Source organism: Urocampus carinirostris, chromosome 1 (genome assembly GCF_059441175.1).
Source record: "Urocampus carinirostris isolate Australia breed hairy pipefish chromosome 1, RoL_Ucar_1.0, whole genome shotgun sequence".
Classification (NCBI taxonomy): domain Eukaryota; kingdom Metazoa; phylum Chordata; class Actinopteri; order Syngnathiformes; family Syngnathidae; genus Urocampus; species Urocampus carinirostris.
The window spans coordinates 45,550,575-45,566,191 of NC_142349.1; the positions used below are offsets into that span (position 1 = coordinate 45,550,575).

The 15,617-nt window shown below is 40.6% G+C and overlaps 1 protein-coding gene across 1 annotated transcript; it reads right to left on the reverse strand.

Moving 5' to 3' along the window:
- Positions 1 to 59: 59 nt before the first annotated feature.
- LOC148374870 (uncharacterized) lies at positions 60 to 9,563 on the reverse strand. The gene is made up of 5 exons (XM_088341870.1): positions 9,351 to 9,563; positions 7,984 to 8,156; positions 6,489 to 6,790; positions 3,640 to 3,772; positions 60 to 3,548 (listed from the first exon to the last, which is right to left on the reverse strand). The coding sequence occupies exons 2-5, from the start codon at positions 8,114 to 8,116 to the stop codon at positions 3,529 to 3,531; spliced, it is 588 nt and encodes a 195-aa protein (XP_088197996.1). The 5' UTR covers positions 8,117 to 8,156; positions 9,351 to 9,563; the 3' UTR covers positions 60 to 3,528.
- Positions 9,564 to 15,617: the final 6,054 nt, after the last annotated feature.

Here is a 15,617-nt window from a genome sequence, read left to right on the forward strand (position 1 = left end):
CCGTAGCAACACCGCTTCTCCTCGTTGCACCATCATCAATAACAATGCAGGAGATGTGATTAGCATTCATTTAAAGTGAGATTTATTTTCAGGTCTTATAAATGCGCACATGCACTGACAAACATCCCATAATAGTCATGAAGCAGCTGAGTGGGCAGTACAAAGAGAATAGAAATACAAAAATACAAAGGTCACATGTTACAAAATAAAGTAGTGCAAACGGTATTGCCATGGAAGCAGTGAACATTTTTAGAAAGACAATAGAAAATCAAAGATTAATAAAATGCAAGAAAAATTGATCAAAACAAATATACCTAGTGAACACTTTTTTTGGTAACGTAGAGGATAGACATTAAAGTTAGCTTAGCTTTAAGAAAAACTTGTGTAAACAATTTTGCGGAAGATTCATATTTTTAAGACTGAATAAAAAATAAAGAGTTCATGATTGATCAAAGAGCTAATTAAATATGAAAAATCAAAGACCCACCAAACATTCAATTGATTAGAACAATTCGTAAATACTGAAAGCGGTCACGTTAGCATAAATTTAGCGTCACGTCCGTAAACAATTGTGCGGCAAGCAAAATGATTTGAAGGTCAGAATACAATATTCATGCGCACGCAAGGCCAAATCGCGCCAAGGATGCTAGCCTAGGTTACTATCCGAGGTTAGCTCGGTGGCGCTAATGAGTGGTTAGCATATTGTTAATCATTAAATCAGCATGCTAATTAGGAATGAAACTATTATAATCTGTTAATGAATCAGTAAATGAATCGAGAATTTTGATAATCGATCAACTGACTCCAAACATCCTTTAAACGAAGTGTTTTGGAATTTCACACTATCAAAATGGGAGGTTTTTCAATTTCTAGCAGTTTGATTGTCTATGTGGTATTCAGAAATGGGAAATTTGCAACATTAATATTATTTTGAAAAACAAGCGACTACATTTTGCCAGTTTTCTGGCAGAAACCAAAATTAGGAAAAAAAATGGCGGAATTATGTTATGCTCTTGCATTTAATCAACCGTCAATTTGCATTATTATTTTGGAATAAAGTAATGGAAATCAAAGAATGTAGTCAATTTATCAAATCATTGACAAAAACATTGATAGTTGAATCCAGGGGTGTGCAAACGTTTTGATTGGCTTCCCACATTGGGTTAAAAAATGTGGCCGGTCCTAGAGACCAATCAGATTCTCTCGTTTATCAAATTCTATACATGCAGACATTTTTTTTTTATATTTGTTTTAAATAAAATGAGGTCCCATCAAATTGTTTTTTTAAAGGCTCACATTTAAAGCAAAATAATATACAGTATCTGGTCCCTGTTTTAAGAACTTTATTTCTTATTTAGTTTTGTAGCATTACTGAAGTTGTATTTTTGGAGTGTTTGAGTATTTCTGTAGGATTTTTGTAGTATTACTTCAGTCGTATTTTTGTTGTATATCTGTAGCAGTATTTCTTTATTGGAGTAGTATTTTTGTAGTATTATTGCAGTCTTATCTTTAACTATATATGGAGTGGTATTTTTGTAGTATTTCTGCATCTGTATTTCTGTAGAAGTAGTTCCATATTATAGTATAGTTGTAGTAGTATTTTTTTAGTGTTTCTGTAGTAATATTTGTGTAATATTTCTGTAGTAGTGTTTTTGTAGTACCCCTGTATTATAGTTTAACTGGAGTAGTATCTTTGTATTATTTCTGTAGCAGTGTTTTTGTAGCAATTATGAGGCAGCATTTCTTGAGTAGTAATTCTGTTTAATAGTATAACTTAAGTAGTATTTTTGTTGTAATTCTGTAGCACTATTTCTATAATTGTATTTCTGTGTTATAGTGTAACTGTAGTAGTATCTTTGCAGTATTTCTGTGTTATAGTGTAACTGTAGTAGTATCTTTGCAGTATTTCTGTATTATAGTGTAACTGTAGTAGTATCGTTATGGTATTTCTGTAGTAGTATTTCTGTATTGTAGTGTAACTGTAGTAGTATCTATGGTATTTCTGTAGTAGTATTCTATATTATAGTGTAACTGTAGTAGTATCTTTGCAGTATTTCTGCAGTAGTATTTATGTTTATAGTGTATCTGTAGTAGTTTCTCTGCAGTAATATTTCTGTATTATAGTGTAACTGGAGTAGTATCTTTGCAGTATTTCTGCAGTAGTATTTCTGTACTATAGTGTAACTAGTAGTATCTTTGCAGTATTTCTGAAGTAGTATTTCTGTATTATAGTGTAACTAGTAGTAGCTTTGCAGTATTCCTGTTGTAGTCTTTCTGTATCATAGTGTAACTGTAGTAGTATTTCTTTCTTTTCAGAATAAAAGCAAAATAATATATTGGGTCCCTGATTAAAGCACTACATTCGATATTTAGTTTGGTAGTTATTTTGTGGTTTTCATTGCGGTATTTTTGAAGTAATTCCGTAGCGGTATTTTGGTTTTGTGATTATGGACTATATAAATAAACGACTTGACTTGAAGTCGTATTTCGGTATTATTATATAACTGTAGTGATGTTTTCTTTAGTATATCCGTAAGAGTTTTTTTTTCAGATAAAATCAAAATAATGTATTTGGGGCCTGTTTTAGGCACTGCATTAGATATTTACTTTTGTAATAACTTTGTTGTGGTAATTGTATAGTGTTTCTGTAACACTATTTTTCTATTTTTATGTAGTAGTATTTCAAAATAGTACAACTGTGTAGTATTTTTGTAGTGTTTTGGTAGTAGTATGTGTGTAGCATTTTTGAAGCAATATTTCTGTGGTAGTATTTCCGCATTATAGTCTACAGTAATGTATAGTATTTTTTTAATATGTCTGTAGTCTTTTGCTTTACAGAATAAAAGCCAAATAAAATTAGGTCCCTGTTTTAAGCAATTCATTTCATAATTAGTTTTGTAGTAAATTTGTTTGTATTTTTTTATGGTATTTTTCCTGTAGTATTTTTGTAGTAAACACACAAATGGGCACAATGCTGGCACCCAAAAAATTACATTATGAAAATGAGTAGTACAGTACTTTATTTATTTTTATGGATCTTGTTATTATACCTTGACCATTTTAATTCAGCGGGCCAAATTAAAAACCTTGCCGGGCAGGGATGTGGCCCGCAGGCTGTAGTTTGACCACCACCGGCCAAAATCGATAATCAAAATCACGGTTAGCTGCTACTTTTGTCTACAAAGTGCTAATGTGAGAAGGCCATTGAAGGTTGAAAACATGCAACTTTCCAGGAGGATCCCTTATCCCAAACTCCCACCCATGACCTTGGCTTGTCCGGCGACATGTGACAAGCGGTCGTCACGGTAACGGATGGCACAAAGTGAAAGTTTCGTAAACATTCAAATGCAAAAAAACGTTTTTGGGGGTTTTTTTTGTCGGACATGCAAGAAGACGTTCCCTGCCCCTTACGCCAGGGAACGGCCTTGGTCTCCATAGCAACAGGGATTCCGGTCGCGGAGGTCGAACTTTGGCCACATGCTCGTCGTGCGGGAACGGGAAGTCCGGAATCTCCGTGGCGCCGATGCGTTATGTCGATTTCAAAATCACTGCGAGTAAAAGGAGGAGACGGAAAAGAGTCAGGCTGCCGATCTCTGTGGCAAATCTGGAGATGTGGAAAGGTGACTCTCGGGGTCTTACGTTCGCGGTTGAGGGTGATGGCGGCAGCAATAACCGCGATGCCTCCTAAGATGGCCACCACCGACAGGATCAAGGCGTTGCGGCCCAAACGGCGAGCGCCGTCCACGTTCCCCTGCTGCAGACTGTTACGGGACTGAAACGACGGAAGGCTGTCAGGCGAGACTTCAAGTCGAGACTCGGCTACGCTAGGCTAACGCTCTTTGACACTTTTCAAACCGAGAGCTGCGTTTTATTGCTTTCAGATCGGTTTCAGATGCCTTATGTTATTACTATGTTATTACTCTGTTATTACCATAATTGAATTAGGCTTAAATAGACTCAGTCAACCACTAAAAAAAACTTGACCAGAAAATCACAATGACCCAGCGCTGAGCGGTGGAGTAAGGCCTGTTTAAATCTAAGCTTAAAACACACTTCTACCCTATAGCATATGAATAACCTATACTTTTTGTGGACAATATCTGTGTATTATTTGTGATGGCAACATCCTTTGCTGTCTGGTAATCCTGAAAGGGGGATGCCACATGTGCGGTCCCTTCTCATGTTGAGGTTTTTGAGTTTTTCCTTGCCCTCATGTTGTTTCCAGATCAGGGGATGGTGTAATAACAGTCTAAAATAATACTAATAATACCCTTTGAGACTCTGTTATTAAGGGCAATACAAATTAAAATGACTTGACTTGACTTTTTTCAGTAACAGGGTCTTCTGACTCATCATTTTTCCGCCATTAACGCCGTTACTGTTAATGACAGTCAAAAAACGCTGCGGTCATTGCTCGTTGGCGTGGACCGGTGTTGTCTTTCGTGTCAGTCGCAAGTAAACTATAGCATAAACCCGAGGGAACACACGCGCTAGCTGGGGAACCATGTGGCATGGTGGGTAATGGAGCTCTCACGTTATGAAGCGGATAACATCACGAAGAGAGAGGGATTGGTTAGTCACTTTCATATTGTTTTGCTCTTAACTTTTGTTGTGGACATAATAGCTTAAGTGCAGTTGCCTATTTCTACTTGACCACTGTTTCAGGCTGTGAGAGTTTGATTTACAGTATTTATTTTACACAGCAGTGTTAAACGCACTTTATATTGTTGAACTGGTTACCTTTTCTCGTGCGAAAATACTTAAAGTACATGTCTACTTGAGCGGTTGTCTGACTAGAAATTGTGATTTATTCTATAGAGTGAAACTCACTTTATATTGTTTTATAGTTGGCTTTTGTTGGGAACAAAATACTTGAAGTACAGTAGCATATGTCTACTTGACCAATTGTCTCAGGTTGTGAGAGTTGAGTTTTATTTAATAAACTCATTTTATATTGTTTACTGCCAATTGTTATTTTATAATATTGTTTTCCGTTTCTTTTTCAAGTATAGGATAAATATGTTGCTGGTAAGGTGTAATATTTATAAAAAAGTTCTATAACACGCTTACCTCTCTGTTCTTTTCTTTTAAATGGGCTCGAATACTGCCCGGAAAATTTCAAATTCTTTGACATACAACTTATTTTAAAGCAACGGAAATAGTTACTTTCCCTGATTATTAGTTACTTTGACTATAGAGTAATTCAGTTACTAACTCAGGGGTACTTTTGTAAAGAAACGTGCCCAACACTGCTGGTGTGATATTCTAAGAAGAAGACCACAGGCACCTCAGCTGTCCTTAGGGGGGCATCCTGCTACCCACGGGCACCATGTTGGAGATCCCTGCGCTAGGGCCAGCGCCTCTCTGCTTTTATCTTACTTTTATCAAAACTGTTTGGGGCGGAAGACATTAAATTTGAGGAGAGGGGACTGGGGGGAGTGCTGGAGAGTGATGTCGTGCTCATCCCCCTGGGTTTTTGTTTTCTATGTATTTGTTAGTGTAGCGTGAAAATGGTGAAAACAAGAAGAGGGCTGTTTGAAGTACTGTCCAAACGGCAACCCCCAAAAAATTAAAAAAAAAGAGGTAATTCAAGCGTGTCTAAGAAATGCTTTAAATTGCACGCTCTTCGTGAATGAGCTGAGGCTACAATCATGACTTTAGGCGAGGAGATGGCGGCAGTAGTAAGAAAGTTCTTATTTAAGCTTCAAAAAAAAACATTAGATGGATGGCTGAAATTATCTTTGAAACGTTTTTGATGTACAGTATGCCTTAGGGTTTCTTTTTAGTGAAAACGTTTTGCCCTGGCTTAAAAAATCTGGATTTGTGGCAAAAGCTGAGATCTTAACACAGGGGTGTCAAACTCATTTTAACTCAGGGGCCACACGATAGAACAAACATTTTGTCGGGGCCCGGACTAGTAGATTAAAGAGAAAGAAAAAGAGAGTTAAAGAAATAAGAGAAAGAGGGAAGGAAAAGGAGAGAGGGTGGGACAAAGAAAGAAAAAGAGAGAGAGGGAGAGAGCATGAGAAACAAAATAGATAAAAAGAGAAGTTGTGAGAGAGGGGGAAATAAAGGGAGCGGAAGAAAGAAATCCAAAAAGAAATATTAAGACTGAAGGAGAGAAAAGAGAAAAGAAAGCGTGAAGGGTAGGAAGAGAGAAAGAGAAAAGAGAGAAAAAGAAAAAAGGAAGTTAGAGCAAAAGAAATTAAAAAGTCACACAAAGAGAGAAAGAGACAAAGAGCAACAAAGGAAGAGAAAAAGAGACAATGAGAGTGAAAGAGACAGAGACAGATAATGGGAGAAAAGGGGTGGAATAGAGAGAGCAATACAAGTACAGTGTCTTTGTTCGAGGCACCTTTCTTGGGCAACATCAAGTTGACATATTTCAACCTGCAGCCTGTTTTTCTCTCGCACTTCTCTGAGTGTTGGATTCAATCCCTGATCTGGCCCGCGGGCTGCCTGTTTGACACCTGCGTCTTAGCACTTACCATGACTGAGAAGGTGAGGGCCACAATGTTGATGGGCCAGAGTGGGCAGAAGCAAGAAAGGATGGCCAGCATCAGGTAGTCTCGAGGTTTGGAGCCATGAGCCGGCCCCTCGGTTGCGGCGCTGGGGCGGCGACCCACCGATGCCCGCGGGGAGTTGAGCGAAGGCCTGGGAGAGTTGGGGGCTGCCGATCCCGATCGGCTGCCCGAGCGAGGGCGCCCGTTTGCATGGGACCCTTTGGCCGGGCTGGATGGGGAGGTCGCCCCGGCTGTCGGGGCGCAAGGCCCATGACCCACGCCGTTACCTGGGGGGGGGGTGGAGACACGCTGTTTGCAATTGGATTGACAGACCAGGGGAGGGGTCAATAGGAGGAATATCACGCCGAGTAACTCTGGCAAAAACGTGGGGGTCACGTTTGAGCCTGATCTGTCGTTTCAGTTACACGTTAAAAATATCAGTGGAATTGCTTATTTCCGTCTTTGGAACATTGCTAAGATTTGCTCTATGCCAGGGGTGTCGAACAGGCGGCCCGAGTTTTGTCTGTAAATCGCTAAATAATCCTTGATATGGAAGCTCATTAAACAATTTAGGTTTACCGTGGCGACCATCTATGAAGAAAACCCACGGAACAAGCTATAACCCAAACCAAACGACATACCCAGAAGCTCTGGCAAAGCACCTGTCTGCACCGACGTTCAATACGTTGGTATCCTCGATTGCAGTATTTTGTGACTTTTTTATACAAGAACTTTGCTTGCACCTTGTCTTGAAACCATTATTTAGGACAAACTGCTTCAACACTCTAAAGTAACTGCGGGAGGGAGACAAATTTTAAGTAGTATATTTTTAATGATATGAAACGCAGGTTCTGGGTTTATTATTATTTCATAGATTTTATGAAACCACCAAACATCACGCAGTAAAATAAAAGGTGCTAAAGAATTAACTTTGGTCTGGAGAGCGGGTTTGGCGGTTTTGTTGAATTTTGTCCTAGAATATATGGTGTGTCTCTCTCTCTCAAAATATTAAAATACTTTTCCTTTATGGCTCTTTAGGACAAAAAGGTTCGCTTATGAGTGATGTTGACCTTATTCTCTTGTTTTCTTGTCCTTCTGGGAGAGGAAAGATGAGGTTGGTTGTTTCCCGATGCATTCAATTCGAGCTATCGTAGCGACACTTAGACCTGATGTACGCCATTATGTAGAACCTGCTAGATTGGTCAAGATTTTGAGGCTGTCAATTGGACATTCTGTTATGACCAGTTTCGATGTTGATGTCTGTGTATTAACTTGCAACACCCATTTTGGCCTGGTCATCCTAGAAGGGGGATTATCTCACGTGCGGCCCCTTCTCAAGGTTTCTTCATTTTCATCATCCTGGGGTTTTTGAGTATTCCTTTCTATATGTTTCAGATCATGGGTTGTTGTAATGGCGGTCTGCGTGTTCCTTTGAGACTTTTGGTGGTAAAGGGCTAAGCAAACAAACTCGACTTCTTACCGGTCTCACCGCTGACTACCAGGTGCTCGGTGGTTCCCGTGGTAGTTGGCAAAGCTTGGGTCTCGCTGCCCGGTTGGCACGTCACGGTTGCATGCTCGTCATCTCTGCTTTCCGGACGCTGCGCCTCGTCCATGCTGCCGGAGGGGCGGGGCTACACAGATGGAAAAGGCCAACTGGGAACAAAAACGGGTTGTTTGGCTCGGATTAGAAAAATGGTTTTTCATTTAAATCAGGAGCGCTGAACACATTTTAGCTTTAGAAAGAAAGAAAGAAAGAAAGAAAGAAAGAAAGAAAGAAAGAAAGAAAGACAGAAAAGAAAGAAAGAGACAGACAGCGAGAAAACCAAAGAGACGGAGAAAGACGGAGAGGAGGAGAGAAAAGGGAGAAAGAGAAAGAAAGAGTTAAACAGAGAAGAAATAGAGAGACAGACAGAGAGAAAAGATAGAGGAAGACAAAAAATAGAGAAAGACAGAAAGAGGGGAAGATAAAGGAAATAGAAAGACGGTGAGATAAAGACACAAAGAGGGAGAGAGAGAGAGAGAGAAACAGGGAGTAGAAAAGAGGGGGGGAACATAGAGAAAGAGAGAGGGAGAGAGAGAAAAAGAGAGAGAATGAAATAAAGAGTGGGAGATAGAGAGAAAAATACGGCTACGGTTGCTTCATGAGTGGTTCCTGACTTCGGCAACATCCAGAGCACGAAATTAAAACTGCTGCTCCTTCTGACTCTTTATTTCCCGTTTCTTTCAGCGTTATTTCGCGGGCAGGATTCAATCGGTTGGCGGACCTGATCCGGCCAGCGGGCCGCAGATTTGATAGCGCTGATTGAAATCATCTCAATCTAGCCTCGCCCCGAATCAACTGGAAACAATACAGACTAGAGCAGCCGATCCGAGGCGCTGCGACAATGATTGATGTTGGGCTAAACAATTTGCAGGGAGCAAAGCACATCAGAGCAAAAGATTCTGCGAGCTAATAGAGAAAAATGAAAGAGGGACGGCTCGCTACGCTTGTCCAGACGGTTGCTAGTTCCAATCCTTAAGATTGAGAGGTGAGCAGTAAAGTTATTTTTCTTTGTCCTTTTTTACATCTTTTACTGGTTTCTTCAAAAAGCCAGCGGACAATTCTTGATGGCAGCTCCCTGCCCCGTCTGTGAAGTCACCCTAAACAGCTTCACTTTTTCTTTTATTTTGAAAGGCCAAGACCTAATCAACCACACCTCACATTTTCACGCCAAAAGAACGTCATTTAGTTTTGAATGCACGAGCACTCACGCACTAACACACAAATTGACGCAAACGTGACATAAAACTCACACATATACAAAAAAAAAATCTATATTCATTAACGTAAATCCGAACGGTTCTTACCTGCTCTGACAAACCAGGAGCTACAGAAATCTCATTTTTTTGTGTGCAAAAAAAAAATCTGCGAGCCAATGATATCAATAAAAGCAATGGTTATCAATAATGATTATTTCTGATCATAATAATAAGCCTGTTGTCATTTTCGTGCGAAACGATGGCGATCTGCAGTGTAAATGCGGGATGCTCTGTTCAAGAAGATGAAGACTGCAGCTTGACTGCAACTACTGCAAGGGAGGGGAGAGCGTGCGTGCGTGCGCGTGTTTGTGCGCGTGTGTATGTGCGTGTGCAAGTGGCTCTTCTCATTACGAGGACGTCAAGAAATCGTTATTAAAAAGCATACGTAAGTTGTGACTTTCAAAATAATAACTATTTTCGACATGTTACAGGATGAACCAAATGATTGGCTTTATTAAACATTCATTTTGTGTTTGTTATTGATAATTTATTCGTATATTCTCATTTTGGGTGGACTGGCGTACTACGGTTACGGGGGATTCTGCGAATATATCTCTTGTTTTGAAAAAACAGTCGCTGTCTTCCGGTGTGTTAGCAAATAACTTTTATTTAATTTGAAGCGGCGTCACTAATGCACCAACACGCTTGGCAGTCGCATCAACCTCAGTGCTTTTGTTCTACGATCCTTTTTATCGACGTTTTCATTTTTTTCCCAAAGAGGGAGTATTCTTCAACAAATTATTAATAAATACATTTTCATCATTGCTGATTCTTCTCTATCACACTGTTTCAGTGCAGAGAACAGAACACTTCATAGTTCTCTCTTCATTTTCTGTTTGCAAGAAAAAATCAAGCAATGGAAGACAGAAGGCGTGCCAGACAAGTTGTCAGTCATTTTTGTGCTTTCATTGCAGACAATTCATCCCCGCCCAGCAACAAATCAAACTTGAAGGCGACCTTTTGTGCTTATGGTAACTGTTGTAATAAAAATTTGGACAAAATGCAAGTGTATGAACACATACGTCTTCTGGGTATTCTAGGTACTTGTTTATGGAGAACCATAGTCCTCCGTGGGCAGCACGCCGGCGCAGTGGTTAGCGCGTGTGCGGCACAGTTCTAAGGTCTTGGAACCTCCTGTGCGGGTTCAAATCCAGCTACCAGCCTACCTGTGCGGAGTTTGTATGTTCTCCCCGTTCTTGCGTGGGTTTCCTCCGGGCACTCCGGTTTCCTCCCACATTCCAAAGACATGCGTTTCAGGTGGATTGGCCGGTCCAAATTGTCCCTAGGTGTGAATGAGCGAGCGAGTTGTCTGTCCCTGTGTGCCCTGCGATTGGCTGGCAACCAGTTCAGGGTCTCCCCTGCCCACTGCCCGAAGATTGCTGGGATGGTCTCCAGCACCCCCGCGACCGTACTGAGGATAAGCGGTGTAGCTAATGAGATAGTCCTCCGTATCGCTTGCAGCATATTAGGTTCTACAGAAGGGGTTCTACAGAACTCGGCAAAAATGTGCAAGTCCTGAGGCCCAAAGCAAACTTGCCTATATTTAAGTGAAATATTTTGTCAAAGGCGGGGACACATTGGAGGTTTGAGGATACTATCACTAAGAAAAAATAGGTTAACTTAACAATAACAATGTACATCCTATAATAGACAAGAGCGTAGCTGGGGGAAACCATGCCTTGTTGGCTAAAGCAGAGAGGGTCAAGTCAGACTGGAAATATCACAGTTAACAGACACAACTATGGACAGCTTCCTCCATTGCTGCCAGTTAGTTGCATGTTTGTCGATTCTTAATGTTGTCGGCCCAATTCTTTTTCAGTCTTCCCCTTGTTTGGAATTAAATATTAAAATGTACCGTTTACCAAATTGTTCGAATTAGGTATCTGACTCCATTTACCAAACACAACCTACATCCCCCTAACAATGCGCGCTCGTTTGTTGATGTGAAAAGATGGACAAGAGACCGGAATTTCCACACAGGGGTAGATTTAATTACTTAAACAATTTAACTAAGTGAACTCCATCGAATATATGGCCAAATTAGCCGATTTAGTGTCGCTCGAGTCTCTGTCAAGCCTCCTCTCTCGATCTTGCCCACGTTTTTTCCCGCAAGCTGGTGTGCCGGCTCCTCCCATGGGCGTGCCAATGAAAGCCCCCACGCGGCCCCACCATCTTGGAGAAGAGCGTCCCGATGTCTGAAAACAGCAGAGCGTTTCTACGTCATCAGGGCCTTGTTCTCCAAACATCGCCTGTCGTCCCCGTCAGAGTCCTGTTATCAAAATTCCCCAGGCAAAACATTCCGCATTCGGAACAGCGTGACCTGACGCCCACTCAGTGAAAATCTTCATTGCATTTGATAAATGTAACTTGTATTTAATCGTATAAAAGCCTTTATAGTAAAATGTGTAAAATCCTTCACCCTCCTCCTCCACCCTTAGACCGTGCCCTGGAGAATAAGCTTGTCCAGTTCTGATGATCTTGGGATGTGAATGTATAAATCTGCACACAGTTGACAACAGTTCTACGCAGGGTCTATTGTGCCGTCTGATGATGTTGCTATGTCGCTGATGCATAGAAGTTAACTGCAGCATCAATTCTCCATGACCTGAATTTTACTTTCCAGCTTTATTGTTAGTCCATGTCTCGTGAACGTAAAAGAAGGAAATAACCAGAATGAGTCCCTCCAGTCAGGTTGAAGTCCAGCAAGTGTGGCTGTGGTATGAGCTGTATTGGCCAAATATTTCTGGTTGTTACCCTTCTTCTGATATGACAGCTCCAACATGTTTAAAATTGGTGACAAGTGCAACTCTTGGTGGTTGATAGTGAAGTTTGTGGTGATACCTTACGTTATAGTAGACCAAACAACATCAGCAGCACCACGAGTTACTGGAATGGGTTTTAACAAACTTTATTGACACAAACACATTACATCACACTCCAACAACGTGGCCCAATTTAGAGATTACAAACATTGCTTATTCAAACATCATTACTAATGTTTCAATGAAAGAAATAATTGTGGCATGATAACAAGGTTACCATGACAATTGAAGAAGTAAGAGGGGGGAGACAAAAACAAAGGCATAGAAAAACTTGATCCGGAAATGGGACCCGCTGGAAAATAAAAACAACCAATGTGTATGGGGTTTTGGGGTTTTTAAGGGTTATTGTTCTATCTTCGTTATTCATTATCCATTATCCGTTATCGGTCAGTTCATAATACGCTACAAAGCCTAGGAGCCGGGACACTTACTCTCAGCCAAAAGGCCAAGCTAAGGTCCTAGCCCTAAAGCCTTGCTGCGATCATTGCGAATGCACCGTTCCCGGAGGTACTGCAATACCGGGCCGATGCGTGGAGTGGACAGAGCAAGCTCTTATTCGAGAACTGTGGACACACGATATAAAGCGGCAATACATTTGAGGGAGTTGTAATTTTAAAATAACGTCCCTGCCTATATTTAGTCATGGTTATATAAAATCATTTATGACTTCTTCATTGTTTTAGTCGTAGTTATCTAACTTCAGTTGTGTTTTATTTTGTAGCCTGGAGTGGCATTGATGATCATTGAGTGCCAATGTTTGGATTATCACCCTATTTATTTGAATGAAATACACAAATAGAGACAACAATTTCAGCTCTTGAAGAGATATGAGCTTCTGAATCTCATCTGGCCAGTGTTTCTAAACCTCTTCTTCTTTATTACAAACACGTCAGACATAGTCAGGGGAAGGGCTTCTAACACTTAAAATGTGTAATGGGGGGTTTAAATAGGCACGGGGGTAGAAGATCCCATCAAGCAAACTCCAAATTGTAGCATGCAATACAATTGCTCCCCTCAGGTACAGGTTGAGCAGCTTGGACAGACATTGAGAATTAGCTTTAGCTAAATATAGAATTTCAAATGAGTTTATGGAGCATATTAGTCCCTTTTCAAATAAACGAAAATAGAACAGGACTGCTGTCCACCAAGGGTGACGAGGCCATTCTCAGGAGGACAGTGCTCTATTCAATGGTGGGATCCCTTTACTGTTTAATTTTGTAGAGAATGCAACATAGATTTAAAATCAGTTGTTTATGGGTGTCCTTTTTAGTCCTAGAACAATGGTAAGCCATTTCAGTCTTTGTATTTGTGAATTTGCACAGCCGTTGTCTGAGGCTCATTTATGCCCAGAATATTCTGTAAATAAAACCTTGGAAGGAACTGCTCGTCCTTTTTTGATAACCTACCTTCTCGCTACCCTGGATCAAACAAAAAGTGTGGAGTTATGAACTTATGCGCACCTTGCAGTCCTGGTAAGAATATTTGACAAATATATTTTTCCTTTTCTTTTGCTTAATCTGTACTATTTGTAGTCACTCGGGGAGGGTTAAAAGCTGCACGTGTTTCTTCAATATTTTCAGCAGAAATACATGATATAATATGAATACAGCCAAGATCCGTTATATTCTATTTAAATTACTGGTAGTCAAAAAACGTCTCGCTTCCACTAACGTCACTGCGAGCTTTGTTGGCAAATGTCAAGGCTGCTGCAGCGCATCTTTGCAGCCACCTAAGGGTAAAAATAAAGAACTTCAGCAAGCTGCTTTTAAAATCGAGACTGTCTTTTTTGTTCGTTTGTTTTGGTTTGTTTGTTTACCCCTTTACCTGACACTTAGCAACCAAGGTTTTGTGGGAGAAATGTTGCATTAAACGGCACTGTGGAGACCAGGGTCACCAACCTTTTCGATGCTCAGGGCTACTTTTTTCATTGATTAGCTCAAAGAGCTACCAGTTTTTATACCATCCCTAACATAACTTATGCTATTACTATCTTGTTACCATTTTATTATTAGGTTGTAATTATGAAACGTCAATTAGGCCCAGGCAACCACTAAAACATCATGTCAGATTGAAATCACATTTTGTAGAAAATCACAATGACCCATCACTGGTGAGCCGTCTGTGAGCTTGTCAGTTGTTTTGAGGGGACTACCTGGTGCCTGAAGGCAACAAGTTGGAGACACTTGGTATAGACAAGGGGCATAGGTTTGGTCTTGCCATTTGTGGGTACATGGCGCATAGCTGCATGCATATTGTTGAGGCAGGATAGCCGAATTCATGTCAGTTTATGAAGGTTCATGGATCCCTTAACCGCATGGGTCATCGGGGCACCAAAGAGGACAGAACTCTGGACAGCCTTCTCCACAGTTGACTGCCCTGGCCTGCTCTTGGGTTGTGGCAAAATTGGCACCAGTCCATTCCTTAATGTTGTTGGACCAGTTCTTTTTCAGTCTTCCTTTCCTCCTACCCCCTTGGACTGTGCCCTGGAAAATCATCTCGGTCAGTCCTGATGATCTTGAGACGCTGATGTTTCCGTCTGCGCACGGTTCTTCGTAGGGTCCAATGTGCCCTCTGGTGGTGTTGTTTGTCACATGGGCCGGAATTCTTAAGGACCTCGGGGTCTCCCTGTGTCGGATGCTTGTAGAATTTAGAACAGTATTCTGTCCCATCTTTTCATGATCTCTTTTTCCTCTGATTAACAGAAAAAGATGGTGAAAATGATAAACTCAGCATTGAAAGTGACAAACATTGAATATATAAAGCCATGATTCCATTATTTGACAACTATGAACAACACGCCGCCATTAAATGTACAATGTAAGGTCCGATTCATCAGATACACCAATGAATTGTACTTGTTGTGCTTTTTAGCGTTTATTAATATCTTTCAGGGCAAAGTTCAGTTTTCCCACGTGTCCAACATTTGTTTCTGGTACCGTGAACAAAAAAAGTGGGATCATGAGACAAATACAGTACTCCTGCCTGCGTGAACTATACTGATTTTAATTCAATGTCACTCTGGGAAATCTCACATTACAACCCATCATCCACCCCCAGCCCCCCTAACCACTTTCTCTTCGGATCTACACAATTCACATAGGTCACCCGTTTTGGCATCAAAACAGTGAATTCCTCCTAAAGGTGAGAGATTTTCATCCCGATGAATGGTTTATTTCCAATTCAGTCACGACTTATACTATATTATATACTCTTATCCCAGATATCTAATCTTACTTTTGTGTTCTTTATATGCTTATACTCAACAAGTGTATTTCGAGTTGTTTTCAGGGTTGTTTTCAGGGGCCTCCAAGGTCAAGAGAATAAGTTTCTAAGCGCCAAAAGAATTTGCCTCTAATTAAAAAGTTACAACCTGAAGGCCACTGGCAAGTTTCTCAGGTGACTCCTATCTGTTATCATACAATCAACTACTGTGGTGAATCACATGAATCATTCGTCTCCTGGGAAAGGAATCAGCTATAAAAGGTACTAACTT

What these genes read in the sequence shown, in the direction of transcription:
- LOC148374870 (XM_088341870.1), bottom strand. Translation starts at nt 8,116, where the DNA reads ATGGACGAGGCGCAGCGTCCGGAAAGCAGAGATGACGAGCATGCAACC. An exon ending in GGTAGTCAGCGGTGAGACCG is followed by an intron (nt 6,791 to 7,983) that starts GTAAGAAGTCGA and finishes CCCCCCCCCCAG; the next exon opens with GTAACGGCGTGGGTCATGGG. An exon ending in CATCACCCTCAACCGCGAAC is followed by an intron (nt 3,549 to 3,639) that starts GTAAGACCCCGA and finishes TTTTACTCGCAG; the next exon opens with TGATTTTGAAATCGACATAA.